General features: G+C 32.1%; 1 protein-coding gene across 1 annotated transcript in view; it reads right to left on the bottom strand.

Annotated features, from left to right (window-relative positions):
* Nucleotides 1-17,695, bottom strand: part of LOC139486793 (protein dachsous-like) — a 64,692-nt gene that overhangs the window by 4,055 nt on the left and 42,942 nt on the right. The window contains exons 4-18 of the mRNA XM_071271765.1: nucleotides 15,882-16,300; nucleotides 14,265-15,384; nucleotides 12,218-13,222; nucleotides 11,533-11,772; nucleotides 10,634-10,768; nucleotides 9,032-9,241; nucleotides 8,378-8,747; nucleotides 7,605-7,993; nucleotides 6,697-6,906; nucleotides 4,083-4,294; nucleotides 3,357-3,642; nucleotides 2,483-2,670; nucleotides 1,612-1,716; nucleotides 1,122-1,266; nucleotides 480-651 (exon numbers count right to left, since the gene is read on the bottom strand). Of these exons, the coding sequence (XP_071127866.1) occupies nucleotides 480-651; nucleotides 1,122-1,266; nucleotides 1,612-1,716; nucleotides 2,483-2,670; nucleotides 3,357-3,642; nucleotides 4,083-4,294; nucleotides 6,697-6,906; nucleotides 7,605-7,993; nucleotides 8,378-8,747; nucleotides 9,032-9,241; nucleotides 10,634-10,768; nucleotides 11,533-11,772; nucleotides 12,218-13,222; nucleotides 14,265-15,384; nucleotides 15,882-16,300 (5,206 nt within the window). The remainder of the gene's footprint in view (nucleotides 1-479; nucleotides 652-1,121; nucleotides 1,267-1,611; nucleotides 1,717-2,482; nucleotides 2,671-3,356; nucleotides 3,643-4,082; nucleotides 4,295-6,696; nucleotides 6,907-7,604; nucleotides 7,994-8,377; nucleotides 8,748-9,031; nucleotides 9,242-10,633; nucleotides 10,769-11,532; nucleotides 11,773-12,217; nucleotides 13,223-14,264; nucleotides 15,385-15,881; nucleotides 16,301-17,695) is intronic.

Here is a 17,695-nt window from a genome sequence, read left to right as displayed (position 1 = left end):
CAAAACTTTAATATGGCATTAAAACTAGAAAGATCATATCATAGGGAACATTTGAACTAAGTTTCAAGCTGATTGGACTCTTATTTTCTGACATATTAATTGACATTGTGTCTATTATTTGATATTTCTCTTCTGTTACAAATATGTTAAAATGTTAAGCAATATTTCTCTTTTTTTTATATTTTTGGTGTCCGGGTCTAACCAAAAATTAAGAAGATTACCAGTGCATTTCTAAGCATAACGGATATTTTTTTTTATAAAGTGCTTAGCATTTAGTTCTTAGATGAAATACATAAATTAGCAAGCAATGTACTGATTTTGCGTTTCATTTTTGAATGTTTATTCCAAGTTTACAAGGTTGTTCTTGGCCTTTGAATTATGATAGACTTATGACATAAAATTGAGAAAGGAAATGAAGAATGAGGAATGTGTCAAAGAGACAACAATCGGACTAAAGAGTAGAAAACATGAATACTTACGTGTAATTAGCAGATTCAAATACAGGAGGACTTTGATTGACTTGTGTGATGTTGACCTTCACAGCTACAGTTGATGACCTTGGAGGGGAACCAGAATCCTGAGCCTTAACAGTCACAGTAATGATTTGATTGGCTGAATTAAATACTATCTCCTGAGTAGTTTTCATCTGACCTGTAAAAATATATAAATTCCGTGAATAACTTGTGTGTTTGTTTATTTATAAGTTTCATGGATTTCTTGTGTAAGCTTGAATAGACATATTTCAATTGAATGTAAATTTGTCTGTCATTACTTAAAATCACACAGGTTCCTGTAAAACATTCAGAGACACAATACAGCTAAATACCAAAATGAATTAAATAAAATTCAGCCAAAAACTTTTGATTACAGTAAGAATTTGTTTTTATCATGAAATTTAGAGAACTGTTGTATATCTTAATCATACTTAATACTACTACTTAAAGAACAAAATCTATATTATACAGTCAAAATTATTCATACATACCAACAAATCAATTATACAATGCATGATTCATTGAAAAAGTTTCAAGTGACTGATTTATTTATCTCTCCAGTTCAAGTAATTTTAACATGAATAAGTGCAAATGAATATATCTGATATATAACTCTAGAGTACATACCTGACTGAGGGTTAATAGAGAATGAAGTAGTATCATCATTGAGGATGCTATACACTATCTGAGCATTTGTCCCAGAATCAGCATCTGTAGCATTAATATCTACAGAGAGAACAGTTCCAACTGCTGATAACTCTGCTAAAGTTGCCTGCAAAAAAGAATGAGAATAAGCATTAAATCTTCCTAAGGATCTTATATTTGAAATGACAATTTATAAACAAGCCCTTGGGTGTATATTACAGATATTTATCAAATGATAATTCAAAGTTGCAAACTTTTTTATAATGGTTGAAAAGTACTTTTATTTCAAATAAATCAGTATGATCTGATCATCTTAAGCTAATCAATGGCTGTCATTTTTAAAAACAAATATCTAACTTTTTTCTCTACCTTATTTTCTTAGTTTATATATGTAAAAGTTTGCTGAATTTTTGGGAAAGTGATAACCCTAATAATTCAATAAAACTGTTTTTTTAAATAGTCCTATACTTACATGATAGCTAGATTGAGTAAAAACAGGATTGTTGTCGTTTTCATCAGTAACATTTATTTCTAGCGTGGTGGAAACCGTGGGATCTTTGTTGGGCCCATCTGTCACCTGTAATTATATTTCATAGTGAGTATTTATGGAGCAAAATCATTTTAAGGCAAACTTAATTTCTTACTTTGAAATTTATCCATTAATTGAAAGTCATATTTTCTAGATATATCTGTGTGCTGTCGAATGAATACAATTGTCAAGTCCTCAGTCTTATTTATTTGCACGACAATTAAATCAAATTCATTTAAATTTAACTGCTGTTTTATTTTGTGTTTTTTTCTCATTATAACCCTGCATGTATTTTCTACTGTTTTAAAGACTTCTCAGGCTTTGCTCATTGAGGTTTTAAAAATTTATAGAAAATGTTTACGTCAACATCATTTAAAATATCTAAAATGTAGACACTTTAGGGACTGCTGCAGAAATTTTATTGATCAATATGTTTGGGTGCCTAGGTCACGGTCATCAGGATAAAAACAATACATAAAATCAGGTTGTAAAAATTTAAACGTCACAATGTTACAACGGTAAGTAACGTTATAAATAGCAACTGAAAGTGAAAGTTCATTGTAAGTATGTAAGAAAACTATAAAAAGAAATTAAAATAAAATGTTTTTGTTCAAATTATTCTGCCAAGATGTGTTTGTCCTCTTGCACAGTGGAACCAATTATACAATAAGTTGTCAGACTGTGTATAGATATAGTGTGTTTATCTAACTTTCTTCCCAAAAATAGACAACATTTTACTAGCAATTCCGTACCATTTCCACTGGCTTATCTGTTAACATATTCTAATGTTCAAATAACTATAAATCACCCTTACCACTAGCTCTAGTGCATAATGTTTTCTGGATTCATGGTCAAGTTGTTTAGCCAATCGGATCTTTCCACTAAATCTATCCATAGTAAAGGTATTCCCGGGATTTCCTTGATGAGCAAAATCATATTCTAATACTGGGTTATCTCTATCATTGGCTGTTATCATGGCTACCAACGATCCAACTGCTCTACCTAAAAAAGTTAAATAACAAGTTTATTAACATTTGGTCCTCTAATTACTTCCTATTTTACAATACCAGGGGCGGATCCAGCCATTTTAAAAAGGGGGGGTTCCTAACCAAGGACAAAAAGGGGGTGTCCAACTACACGTCCCCATTCAAATACATTGATCGTCCAAAAAAAGGAGGGTTTCAACCCCAGGAACCCCCCTCTGGATACTGAATACTATATCATAACATGTTCCAAAATAAAAGAAGAATTTGTTTGACAAGAAGGTCCACTCTCAAGCTTTGCTATTTACCAAGTTTAAAAAGGGACTTAAAGCTTTTGACCTATTTCATGGCAGCAAGTTTTTATTGGTGGGGGAAACCGGAGTGTCTGAGAAAACCACAACTTTTAAATTTGAGTAAAACTGAAGTTAGAATGCTGACAAAAATGGGACAGTTGGAAGGATGGCAAGACGGAAAGACAATGAATGTCAAAGGTAGCACTTAACATTCCCCTTACCTACGGTAGGAGCCTAAAAATTAAAGCATTGAAATGTATTATATGATCAACATTGATTTTTTCAATAATATATATTTCAAATTCAACAGTGAAATAAGTATAATCTAAAGGATCACATTGCTTTTTCCAATATGTAAAGCATTAACTCAATTGCCGAAAGTTTTAATCAAATACACTTGGAGATAACTCACCTTCAGAAACATTTATTGGCTTTGTCAGTGGAAAGTTAGGAGGTTGATCGTTGATATCAGTAATATCTATTGTGAGCCGACATTCACTTGACCTGGGAGAAATTCCTCCATCTTTAGCCTCTATCGTTAGCTCATATTTCTTTTGGATCTCATAATCTCCTCCATATTTGACCTTGACAATGCCACTGTAGATGGGTTCTATCGTGAAAGCCTCACGAACATTCCCGTTAATGATATTATATGTTATGTTTGCATTTCTACCATCATCTAAATCAGTAGCCAGCACCTGTATAAACAAAAATAAAAAAGTATTGTTTTTGTAAATTTACACATCATAATCATTTTTTCAGAAAAAAGTAGGCTTTTATTGAAGAAATCATATATCTGCTTGGCATTTAAAAATAAAGTTTATTCAATATCATATCAAATTCACTGCTGAACTTATTTCATCACAATTCAACACTAATTGGATATTTTTTTAAATACATTTTTTCTGTAAATCATATGCAATTAAGAAGATTAAAACACAAAAAAAAAGATTAAATATATTGCGTAATACTTGTCAAGATTTTATTTTATATTTAGAACATGAACATTTTTATAACAGCTTACTGATAAAATAAGAGATTTCAACAAATTGCAAGGTTATCAGATTTTACTTCTTCAATATCAGAAACTTTATGAATTCAACATTTCCTAATTCCTTTGCATGATTTTTATCATTACCTGTGTGACATAGGCACCCATACTGGAGTGCTCCTGTACTGAGGCATAATACTGGTTCTGTGCAAACTGTGGACTGTTATCGTTTTTGTCTATGAGCTCAACCCACACAGTGGTGTAAGCATACAGTACACCATCAGTGGCAGATGCAACAACCTCCATTCTTCTTTCCTTTTCATAATCTAATGTCAGTGGATTTTTGACAGAGATCACACCTTGAAAAAAATAAAACATGATAAGATATAATATTTATTAAATGTCATTCCATATTCAGTGTTCAAGACCTCATTCAAAATGCCTTTTCATATAATTTTTTTTTATGAGTTCAGTGTATATTTTCTAGAAATTTTTAGCTTTACAGCAAATGCTTTTAATTTTTCTACAGAAAAAAAGTGGGTGTATTATAGAAACTATATATCAGCCACACAAAAAACTAGAGGCTCTAAAGAGCCTGTGTCGCTCACCTTGGTCTATGTGAATATTAAACAATGGACACAGATGGATTCATGACAAAATTGTGTTTTGATGATGGTGATGTGTTTGTAGATCTTACTTTACTAAACATTCTTGCTGCTTACAATTATCTCTATCTATAACAGTACTTTCTGTGGAAAATGTTATTGAAAATCTTCAAATTTTAAGAAAATTGTTAAAAATTGACTATGAAGGGCAATAACTCCTTAGGGGGTCAATTGACTATTTTGGTCATAGTGACTTATTTTTAGTTCTTACTTTGCTGTACATTATTGCTGTTAACAGTTTATCTCTATCTATAATAATATTCCAGATAACAAAAAAAAAACAGCAAAATTTCCTCAAAATTACCAATTCAGGGGCAGCAACCTAACAACCGATTATCCGATTCATCTGAAAATTCCAGGGCAGATAGATCATGACCTGATCAACAATTTTACTTCCTGTCAGATTTGCTCTTAATGCTTTTATTTTTGAGTTATAAGCCAAAAACTGCATTTTACCCCCATGTTCTATTTTTAGCCATGGCGGCCATCTTGGTTTGTTGGCCGAGTTACCGGACACATTTTTTTAACTAGATACCCCAATTATGGCTAAGTTTGGTTAAATTTGGCCCAGTAGTTTCAGAGGAGAAGATTTTTCTAAAAGATTACTAAGATTTACGAAAAATGGTTAAAAATTGACTATAAAGGGCAATAACTCCTAAAGTGGTCAACTGACCATTTTGGTCATGTTGACTTATTTGTAGATCTTACTTTGCTGAACATTATTGCTGTTTACAGTTTATCTCTATCTATAATTATATTCAAGATAATAACCAAAAACAGCAAAATTTCCTTAAAATTACCATTTCAGGGGCAGTAACCCAACAACGGAACGTCTGATTCATCTGAAAATTTCAGGGCAGATAGATCTTGACCTGATAAACAATTTAACCCGGTCAGATTTGCTCTAAATGCTTTGGTTTTTGAGTTATAAGCCAAAAACTGCATTTTACCCCTATGTTCTATTTTTAGCCATGGCGGCCATCTTGGTTGGTTGGCTGGGTCACGCCACACGTTTTTTAAACTAAATACCCCAATGATGATTGTGGCCAAGTTTGGATTAATTTGTCCAGGTAGTTTCAGAGGAGAAGATTTTTGTAAAAGATAACTAAGATTTACGAAAAATGGTTAAAAATGGACTAAAAAGGGCAATAACTCCTAAAGGGGTCAACTGACCATTTCGATCATGTTGACTTATTTGTAAATCTTACTTTGCTGAACATTATTGCTGTTTACAGTTTATCTCTATCTATAATAATATTCAAGATAATAACCAAAAACAGCAAAATTTCCTTAAAATTATCAATTCAGGGGCAGCAACCCAACAACGGGTTGTCCGATTCATCTGAAAATTTCAGGGCAGATAGATTTTGACCTGATAAACAATTTTACCCCATGTCAGATTTGCTCTAAATGCTTTGGTTTTTGAGTTACAAGCCAAAAACTGCATTTTACCCCTATGTTCTATTTTTAGCCATGGCGGCCATCTTGGTTGGTTGGCCGGGTCACGCCACACATTTTTTAAACTAGATACCCCAATGATGATTGTGGCCAAGTTTGGTTTAATTTGGCCCAGTAGTTTCAGAGGAGAAGATTTTTGTAAAAGTTAACGACGACGGACGACGACGACGGACGACGACGGACGACGACGGACGACGGACGACGGACGCCGGACGCAAAGTGATGGGAAAAGCTCACTTGGCTCTTCGGGCCAGGTGAGCTAAAAATGAATAACTGTAATGAAAAATTAAAAGACAATAATTATCCTGAAGTTGATCAAGGGGTAGGAATCAACTAATTTTATTTCATGTATCAAAATATTTCTGTGAGAAGCCTCTCTTTAATAAATTTCCTTAAAACTGTCTTCACAACTACAAGGGTGAAATATCAATATTCTGACATTTTTTTTACGTGTCTAAACAAAGTTTTAGATATACTTACTAGTCAAAATCAAATTTTACGAGTCTAGGGCATAGGAATAGATCATAACTGTGCAGCCTGTTAAAATAACAGATGAAAACCCTTATTGTTTCAAATTTTCTCCTCACTTGGGAGCTTCTGACTCCACAAAAAATATCCTAAAGTATTGTACAACCTACCTTGAGAGTTGATACTAAATGTTTGCCCCTCATTTCCACTGACTATACTGTAGGTTATAGTTCCTCCTAAGCCTCCTCCGTAATGTTCAGCCTCTACTGTCTGTACCTCACTGGTTTGTGGAGAATGTTCATTCAGTGAGGTGGTATATTGCTGTTGTTTGAACCTCAGGCCTGATGTACTTGGACTACCAACTGTCACAAGCACAACTCCTAAAAACAATAATTGATATATTAGTTTGCAACGTTTAGATATATCATTTTTTCCTTCTTTTTTTTGTCATAATTTCACATTGTTCCCATTCAATTCAAATTTCTCTACTTCTTAAGATAACTATGGTTTAAGATGCTTTCATTTCTACTTTTTTTTTAAATTTTAAATAAGAAATATTTTGCAGATATTTTCCATTCCACTGAAAGTTTTTAACATGACAACAAGAATGTTGTGCTGTCAAAGTAATTATTATCTCCTCCTAACATAAGTAACTTTTGAAAGTTTGTTGTGAACAACTTTATTACATCTGTTACCGTTGGAACAATTATTCTATATCCTTTATTCATTTTGGAAACATTACTGTTAATTTAATCTATTGGAAATGATATTCTATAATAATTCTTCAATTTAATAAAGATTTTTTTTATTGTATGAAATGCTAAGTATACCTACACTCATTAAATTTGCATATTTTCACGAACGACTTAAACAAAATGAAGGATTCAGCGCACAAGAGAGTTATATACAACAATAAATGAAAAAAAAATTTCATGTGGCCATTATATTGTTATTAATAGTTTTAAATCACCAGGAATATAGATAAGTTATAATTGAACAGGTTACCTAAAATTTACTAATGTAAGTTATTTAATGCTCATTGCAATTTTTGAAAAAAAAATTATTATATATGTCTCACCTGTTGACGATTTTCTTGTGCTACCAGAATCCGTTGCTAATACTCTGAGGTTGTATAATTTCTTATCACTTGGTAAATTAGAATTGATGAAGATATTCCCACTATCTGCAGTGATGCGGAAATAGTTTGTATTTTGTATTAAACTGTATGTAACACGACCATTATCTCCAGAGTCTGCATCTCTTGCTGTTACTGTCGTCACCAAGGAATTGGATGAGCTACCACTGGCTATGTTTTTAGTGTAAGGGAACTGTGTAAAGACGGGTGCATTGTCGTTCACGTCATCAATTGTTATTGTGACCACAACGTTAGAACTGAATTTGTTTCCTCCGCCATCTTTAGCAACAACATTGAAAGTGTAAGATGACTTCCTCTCATGGTCAAATAAACTGAAAAAGACGATTAAATGTGATAGAACAAAATCGATAAACACTATCAAGTTTATACCCATACTATGAACTGAATATTTTTTCTCTTAATGTCCAGTGACAGATACTTCATGCATATTCAGTATGATTCCATACTTTGATTTCACTCTACATTATATATTCTCTTTTAATATAGCACTGTCCAAATATACAAAATCAGTTTGTGAAAAAAATCTTTCAGATTGTAATGTATCAATAACTTAATTTACTTTCAGAAAATAAAGTTGGAAAAACTGTCTGCCTTGTTCTTGATTTTACTCTGTACTTGTTGGTTTCTTTCTATGTTTTAATGCTCCATGTGGAATGTTGAAATGGCACAAACTAAAACTCTTAAATTTGACTTACCGACTTGTGATTATCTCCCCTGAAACACTGTTTATCTGGAACTGTCCTTCTGTATCGTTACCAAGGGAATATGTGACCTTGGCATTGTCTCCCTGGTCAATATCCATGGCCGACACCAATAAAACTGTTGACCCTACAGCAATATCTTCTGGAATATTATGGCCGTAACTGTCCTTGGCAAAAGAAGGGGCATTATCATTCACATCAAGCACATGTACAATGACCAAACAGGTGGCTTTACGACTTGTTTGTCCCTGGTCACGGGCACCAATGGTTAAGTTGTATCTAGAAACTGCTTCCCTGTCTAGAGAATTACAGGTAAGTTCTCCTGTCTCACTATCTATTTCAAAAGCATTACCTGTGTTTCCAGCTACAAAATAAAATATATTTGTGATTATCGAAAAATATAATACAAGAATTTAGCTAGGAATTTCTATAAAAGATAATTCTTTTGAGAAGGGTAGCTTCTATATGAACCTTTAATTGAAAAAATACAAACAAATTGGTTAAATCAGTTTTTCTGTAATTTTGGGGGCCAAATGATGCCAATTTTTACTCTTTCAATAGGATGTATAAAATGGTATGTTTTCAGGAAACTCCTTCCTTTCCAAAATTCAGAAAAATAAAAAAAACATTATACAAACAATGACATACCATCGATAGTATAGAATATTTTGCCATTATCTCCATCGTCTTTATCATGAGCCAGTATCTTCTGCAAGCTCTGTTGTCCAGCATTCTCTGGGATATCTATAGTAATCTGTGACTCCTCAAAGACTGGTGAGTTATCATTCTGATCTTGAACATTTATGATAATAGTAGTTGCTTCATACAGAGAAGGATTTCCATGGTCTTGGACAAAAGCTGAAAAATCAACAGATTCACGTCAAATTCAAACTCATGATTTATGTTATTATTGTAGATTCAACACTTTTTTTCTTTTTCTTTTTTTTATCAAATACTACTATCTGAGAATGTTAAAAACATATAGCTAAATATCAATTTGAATTTTTGAAATCTAAAAAATATTCAAAACATGCCATTTGGGTTATTGGAATGTCAATTAAAGTTCAATTCTAAGTTTTTATTTAGTGTATGGAAAATGCTGTGTCATTAGAGAGAAATTTAAATTGAATGATTCCTTATTTATTTTATTTCCTTGATCAGTTTTCAGAGTGAAAATACATTAAATTATCTTTGATTAATATTAATCATTCACCATTTTAAAACTTTAATGTGATTCAGTCGAGTGATTTCTTTTTAAAACAAATTCTGCATTGTGCAAAAGAAAATTGTTTTCATATTTGTATTTATTTGAATGAAACAGTGTACGTCATCAATTGTTTGAAACTAAAACATGTCGTTCATTTAAATTGCATTCATTTAAATTTGTGTCTGAATGATTCAGAATACTTGAATTTCTGACATTAGACATTTTTTAATCAAGTCTACACTTAACAAACAATTTTTAAATTGTGATTACATAAATGTTTAAATATTTCAAATCATGATTGGGAACATCTGCACATGTACCTTTTATCAAGTAATCAGTAAAATGTTTTATTGGCTATAAAAGAAATGAAGATTAGTATCTCTAACTTAAATGACAATTTATTGGGTTAAATAAAAAACTTTAATAAGATAAAATCTGTCTTCCTAGACATCCCAATTTGTAATGATAAATCATACAACATCTAAAATTAATATATTTCCTCACAAAGTAATTTTTGGTTTAAATATCTGGTTTTGAAAAATAAATGTTACATTTAAATTTCTTGCTGAAAGGAATCATATTGTCAATTTTTAAATGCAATGAGGACATGACAATTAATGACAATTTAGCAAATTGAAGAGTTCTTGCAATCATTCATACCAGTAAATTCTTACTTTTCATTTTCAGAAAACACAAAAAAACACACAAGACTCTGGTTTGAGACTTTTGAGTTAGTTTGAAATAGTTCATTAAATATTTCATATTGGATTCAGGGGTTATACGTAACATACTACATGTAAATTCAGAAATTATTGCATGCATTTATTATTGCGATTTTGCCATTTAAGACTTAAATGCGATTTTAATTTTTACAATGTTGAGAAAAATCCTGTTTCATATAAAATATTTTAAAATGAGAGTTGAAATTATTGTGTTTACAACTCTGTCGCATTTTTCGCAAAAATAAAAACCTCGCAATAATTTCTGAACTTACATTATAAGAAAGATAGCATAGAAGGACTGTCCATCTTATTTTTTATTACCTGTAAGTACATATGAGCTCTGTTCTTCTCTATCAAGGGTACCAGTTGCTGTTAAATGTCCAGTGTTGGGATCCAGAACAAATCTGTCATTTGCAACACCCTTTGGTAAAGAATATGTCAGTTTGCTGTTATCTCCTAGAATAGAAAATACATACACATTTATAACTCTTTTGATACTTTAATTATTTTGATAAATAACCTAAAGGAATTCTATTTCAAGTTCATGCAGGACAACTGTTTTGGGATGATACGAGACAATTTATGGATTTCACAAAAAGTGGAAAAAAGTCGTTCATGTTTATGTTCTTTTTCCTTAGAATTGTTTTAAATTTTTTGATTTCTTCTATCTTTTTTCAGCTGATGGTCAATTCAAGGAGTACTCTTAATGTTTAATACCTTAGGTTCATATGTGGAGGTTTTTCCATTCTCTACTCACTAGACATGGTTCCCGAAGTTTGAAAAATAGCTATGAAGTCACATGCCATTTAGACTTTTCAATGATCAAATGATCATGTGGATCATTTTTTTACCCTTCCAGAGTAAATCAGTTCATCCTTAATTTTTTGGTGGAGTATGCATTTGTCAATCTTTACGATTTCTGAGTAGAGTTAGATTTTGTTTGTCCATCTATAATTTTTCTTTATGGGAATAGTGTTGTGTAATTTGTTAACTCATGATTTTTTTCAAGTTCTTGATATCTTCATGCTGTTCTTTTAAAACTTCCATGATACAGATGCATTTATATTACAGCATATCGTAAACCATTTTAAGTCAATGCTCCATGTTGAAGGCCGTACTTTCATCTATAATGGTTTACTTTTCACACATTGTGACTTAGATGGAGATTTGTCTCATTGGCACTAACACCACATCTTCTTATTTCTACATATTCCACCTACCAGTATCCTGATCATTAGCACTGATGACGAGTATAAAATCTCCTCCGCCATTATTTTCTGTAACAACACCACTGTATGTTGACTTCTGGAACACAGGCTTGTTGTCATTGACATCAACGACCTTGATAGTGAGACTGGTGTATGCTGTCCTTGGTGTCACCCCTTCATCTCTGGCCATCAGATTTAATATATATTGAGATTTCTCTTCCCTGTCTAGGGCAGACTGGATTGAGAGAAGTCCTGGAGATGGAAGAGAAAAACATTTATTTTTTAATTCAATTTTTCAGATGTGTTTCTTGTTTTTATATAGATAAGACTGTTGGTTTTTCTGTTTGAATTGTTATACAGTAGTCATTTTTCAGGACATTTTATTTAGCTTGCTGTAGCCATGGCTCTGTGTTTAACCTTCAATGGTTTACTTTTACAAATTTTGAATTAGATCGAAAGTTGTCTCATTGGCACTCATATCAAATCTTCTTATATCTATATCTCTCAAAATAAATTTTCTGTTACATGAATATGAAATCCTTTTTTTACAAGTAGATGCAAATGAGATGAAAATAAGAAAACCACTTAGAACCTTTGAAGAGAAAAAACTTTCAGACATTTGTGATCAAATGATCAAAATAAAGTAATCTTGTTTATAAACAATGATAAAACATATTTGTAATTTCAATATAATTACCTGATTGAGAGTTTATTTGAAATTTTCCTTCATCATTACCCCCAGCAATGCTGTACATAACATGACCATTGATTCCACTGTCAAGGTCAGTAGCCACAACATAAATAATCCTATATCCTACAGCTTCATTTTCCTTGATGTTGATTGGTGCATAGGAATTAAATATTGGACTATTGTCATTTTCATCTTCAATAAATAACCAGACTGAAACTGCTGTCTTTTCCCGACATCCATCAGTTGGGCAGCCATCATGAGCTTCAACAACCATTGAAATTTGGTGGACAGTTTCGTAATCTATATTTTTCTTTACCCTCAGCGTTCCAGTCATGCTTTCTAGTTCGAGCAGGTCTAAATTTGGATTTTGATCTTTCAAGGAATAATACACTGTTCCGTTGTCACCAGAATCACTATCGGTAGCGGTAAATTGATAAACAATTTGCCCAACAGGCAAGTTTTCTCTCTTTTTCATTACAACGGGATCGAATTCAAACTCTGGTGGGTTGTCATTTAAATCGATCACTTTAATCAAAACACTAATCACAGAACTTTTAGGGTTATAAATTCCATTATCAATAGCTTTGATTCCAATAGTATGAGAGGAGGATTCCTCGTAGTCGATTTCTCGTACACAATAGATCTCTCCAGTTGAGATATTCACAGAGAACAAGCCAAAAACATTACCTTCTACCAAGTAGTATGAAACTCTTCCATTTTCACCAGAATCTTTGTCAAAAGCCTTTACGGTGGCAATCACTGAACCCACAGGGGTGTTTTCTAAAATTTCGAAAGTTTTATTCTCACTAGGGAAAATGGGTGTTTCATCATTATCATCTCTGACACGAATAGTTATATCTGTCTTGTTTTCTCTTTGAGGATTTCCATTGTCTCTGGCTATGATCTTTAACATGTATACCATTCTGCTCTCATAGTCCAATACTTCAGCTGTGGTTATTAATCCTGTTGTTGGATGGATTTCAAAGTTTCTCAATGACTCCTGGTCACTAGCTGTAAAGGTTATAAACAGAGAGTATGTATCAACAAAAATCAAAATCAAAATTATGTTTTTAAAGCAATAATTCAATTGGAATCAATATATCAGAGCATTATACTTAAACTAAAAATGCTTGAATCAGAAAATAAGCAAATTTCTGCTTATTCATAATGGAACCAGTGTTCTCCCAAGTATTTTCCAAGACTAAAAAAATTCAGAGCATACAATGAAGACTCTCCTTCCCAATTCTAATAGAATAACTTTAGGAGATCCCATTGACCACTGTTGATGTTGATTTAGCATCCAAATTTGATATCACAGATATTTGAAATATGACTTCAAACAAGAATGTGTCCCAAGTACACGGATGACCCATCCACACTATCATTTTCTATGTTCAGTGGACCGTGAAAATGGGATAAAATTTCTAATTTGGCATTGAATTAGAACGATTATTTCATAGGGAACATGTTTACTAAGTTTCAAGTGGATTTGACTTCAACTTCATCCAACACTACCTCGACCAAAAACTTTAACCTGAAGCGGGACGAGCGGACGAATGGACAGACGCATAGACCAGAAAACATAATGTCCATAAATGGGCATAAAAATGAATTTATAAAGAACAGTAGACTTATTTCAGTAGTTTAACATTTCGCTTCTGTGTGTATTTGTTAACTTTCCTCAACAGGGTGAAATGATCTGAAACCTGACAAATTCTGCAAAGAATATATTAGTTTAATGCTATTATTAAATAGTGACATTATACTTATGCTACTGTATTCTGAACTCATTAATTGACATGTTAGTGTATTCATTATGTTCGTGGGTTGTATTAGACTAGAATTCGATTATTAATCAAGACAAAATTCATTATTCAATTCTGCAATTAATAATGCAAGTCACACTTTAAATGCATTTTTTTTCAATCTTTTCCCTTATTTCTTATACTGGTGCACTTAAAAAGTATCAATCCATAGAAACAAATGAACCTACAATACAGTCATGTATTTTTTTAAGCTTTCCTAAAGATTTTAACAGTTAGGATAAACCTACCTGGATCAAACATGAACATAACAGTGCCATTCTCAGCATTATCTGGATCATCAGCTAGAATCTTGATCACTACTGTTCCTTTCATTCTGTTCTCGTCTACAAACTCTTCCAATGGCAGTTGGTTCAGGATCTTTGGCGGATTATCGTTGACATCTTCAACCTTTACAGTTACATGGGAGATATGGCTTCTTGGTGGATTGCCATGATCCACTACTTGTACAGAAAATTTAAGCTGATAATCTTTATCTTTTAGAGCTTCTCTGTCTAGTGTTTTAGTGGTGGATATTTCACCAAGAAACGGATTAATGCTAAAATCACTGACCTGGTCAATAATAGAATATTCCAGTTTTGAATTATTACCTATATCTCTATCAGTAGCTGTGACCTTGCCTACTACAGTGGAACCACCATTATTTTCTTGTATTTTAAACACATAGGCAGACTGTGAAAATATAGGATTGTTATCATTAGCATCCGTAACAGTAATTTTGACTTTAGCTGTTGCAGAACGAATTGTTTGTTTACCGTTGTCCCTTGCCTGTACGGTGAATGTATATGTATCCCTTGTTTCACGATCTAACTCAGACCGAAGATAAATGTACCCACTTTGTCCACTTCCACCATGAATTCCAAACATCCCAGAATCCTCATTTAATAAAGTGTATGTCACCTGATCGTTGTCAGCGTCCATGGCAGTAACTTCTAAAATTCCTGTATCCATTGCCGTTGTTTCTTTCACATCTTGTAAGTATTCCAATTTCGTGAAAATTGGTGGATTGTCGTTGACATTAGAAACTTTGACCTTCAGTGTTAAATTTGAACTCAAAGAGGGTATCCCCTGGTCAAAAGCATTGACAATTATCACATATTCTGTTTTGTTTTCATAATCCAATGCTGTACGTAATCTGATCTCACCACTGATGGTATTGATTGCGAAAGTGTTTTGAGGATTCACCGAGAGTCCATAATGGACTGTTCCATTTAGTCCGCTGTCGTCATCAGTGGCACGGGCCATGTAGATTGTTGTGGTGAGATCCTGATCCTCAAACACAGTGATTTCAATTGATGTGCTGATAAACTGTGGTGCATGGTCGTTCACATCTGAGATTGTAATATTCACCTAAAATAAAAGTAATTCATGAGTACTTCATACATGAACTCAATATTCCAAACAATAAAAGTATTTCTAATTTTTATCATATATCAAACATGGTATTTTTTGGTAGAATTATGTCTGTATTTCAATAAATTCTCTTTGTGTGTTAACTGTCGTTGTTCTGTTTATTGGAATAAGGTAAAAAAAAAATCAAAACATAATTCTGCCAACTAAATTAATAATGTCACTGAATTTATTTGTGCTTAAATACATCTTTGCTGTTATAAAAAATATACTGAACTTTGTAATGATGTAGTATTATTTTGGAACTGTACTATAACAATACAATACCCTTTCAAGAAATCATATAAATGAACAAGATATGAAGTATTGGGTTATTATCAATGAGACAGCATAATAAATGTGAGGACAACATTAAAGCTACAGCAACTGAATGGAAGCATGTTTTTAGCTGTTAAATTCTTTAAATAATCTGGTAATTAATAGGTCAATAATAATACCTGAGCAGAACCATAAACAGGAAGGATGCCAGCCTCAGCCTTGACTTCTAACAGAACAGATGGATACAGATGATGTTGTAGTCTTGAAACTCTTGTTTTTATCTCCCCTGTCTGTTGATTAATTGTGAAGAAATTATGGATGTTACCGGAAGCAATGGTATATAAAATATCAGGACTGTTTCCAGCTGAGGGTACAGTGGCTGAAACACTACCAACAGTGGTACCAATTGGTACAATCTCCTCTACAGAGAATCTATATGTAGCCTGGTTGAACACAGGTGGATGGGAATTGGCCCCTGTGACACTGATATTTATGGTAGCTGGTTGGGAGGCACTGAGACCACCACCATCAAGGGCACTGATTTGTAGAATGTATTGCTTCTCTGTCTGTGGTAGAGCATTTATCAAGGTCACCTTGCCTGAAAAATAAAATGATATTGTTACTAATATTAAGATACATATAAAATAAATAGCAGTAGGTAAATGGTATTTTACTTAAAATCATTACCAAACTCTCATCCAATCCAAGATAATCATTCTGTAAGGTTATTCTTATACAGTATAGTTTTTTCTCATTGTTGAAGGCTGTACGGTTGCCTTTCATTGCATACATCCACTTTATTTGAACTTTGTTGGATAAATGTTTCATTGGCAATCATACCACATCTCCTTATTTTGATATCAGGATTGAGAAACTTAAATATACTATAAAAATAGTAATATGGAAGGAGATTTAAGGTACTGAAAAAAGTATGCTACAAACATGAAACACTAAAAATCATCTAGATGGCAAATTACCTTCTGATTTATGTTCTCAGATCCAGAAGATCACTTTTGACGGATTAGGAGTGGAATTTGCAAAATGAAATCATTATTTCAACCGAATTTGGTTAGACTAAAAGATTAATCTTTATCATGAAATTAATCAGTTATTTAAACATTAATGCTAAATGTTCTTTTTTTTCTTATTTGCATATAATATATTATGCACTGAAATCATCACTTTGGACAAGGTGGATTTGACGAAACAATGCCTGGAATCTTTCTTTAAACAGTTACATTTTGAAAATGTTTTAATATATCCATATTTATACAAAGAAACACATTTAATGTTCTGTTAGTTGTAAATTTAACAAGAATAAATCTTTACAAATAGATGAAACTTAAAACGTTTTTACTTTTTCAAATTTTTATGAGCAATAAAACATTTAAAGTTTTTATAAGATATATAACTTCATAAAATTTACAAGTTTTGGGTGATAATTTTAGACAGATGGTCACATACATCACAAACTAATGTTTGTACGACACTTATTTCTAACGACTTATATAGTTTTATTGCTATCAATATAATTCGTATTTGAATTGTGTACTCAATTCACTGAATATAACTTTATATGATCCAAATTATCTACATGCAAAGGTATTCTATAGTTATATTCATTCAGCCATGTCATGAATATGAAAGATGATTTTATACTGCACAAAACAATATTTGTGAAAAAAAATTCAAGCATTCAATGGTAGATTTTATTGATTAATCGTTAATATTTTTAACAAGATGATTTTATACATTCTTACTCCTCGAACTTCGTCACAGGAAGTTGACAAAAGAATTTCAGTTTAATGACAAAGCACTTAAAAAAGACGCATACCATTTCTACTTTAGGAATAGCTATGAATATCAAAAATACCAACTTTAGTATCAAAAACAATTTTCATTTTACTGGAAATTTGTTCAAAATGATTTGTCCTTTATTTTAACTGCATATGCACAAATTTGATTTCTACATCCTGTCATTAATTCTTTATTA

Source organism: Mytilus edulis, chromosome 8 (genome assembly GCF_963676685.1).
Source record: "Mytilus edulis chromosome 8, xbMytEdul2.2, whole genome shotgun sequence".
In the NCBI taxonomy this organism is placed as follows: domain Eukaryota; kingdom Metazoa; phylum Mollusca; class Bivalvia; order Mytilida; family Mytilidae; genus Mytilus; species Mytilus edulis.
The sequence above is the reverse complement of the archived record's forward strand: the minus strand, read 5'-3'. Positions and strand labels throughout refer to the sequence as shown.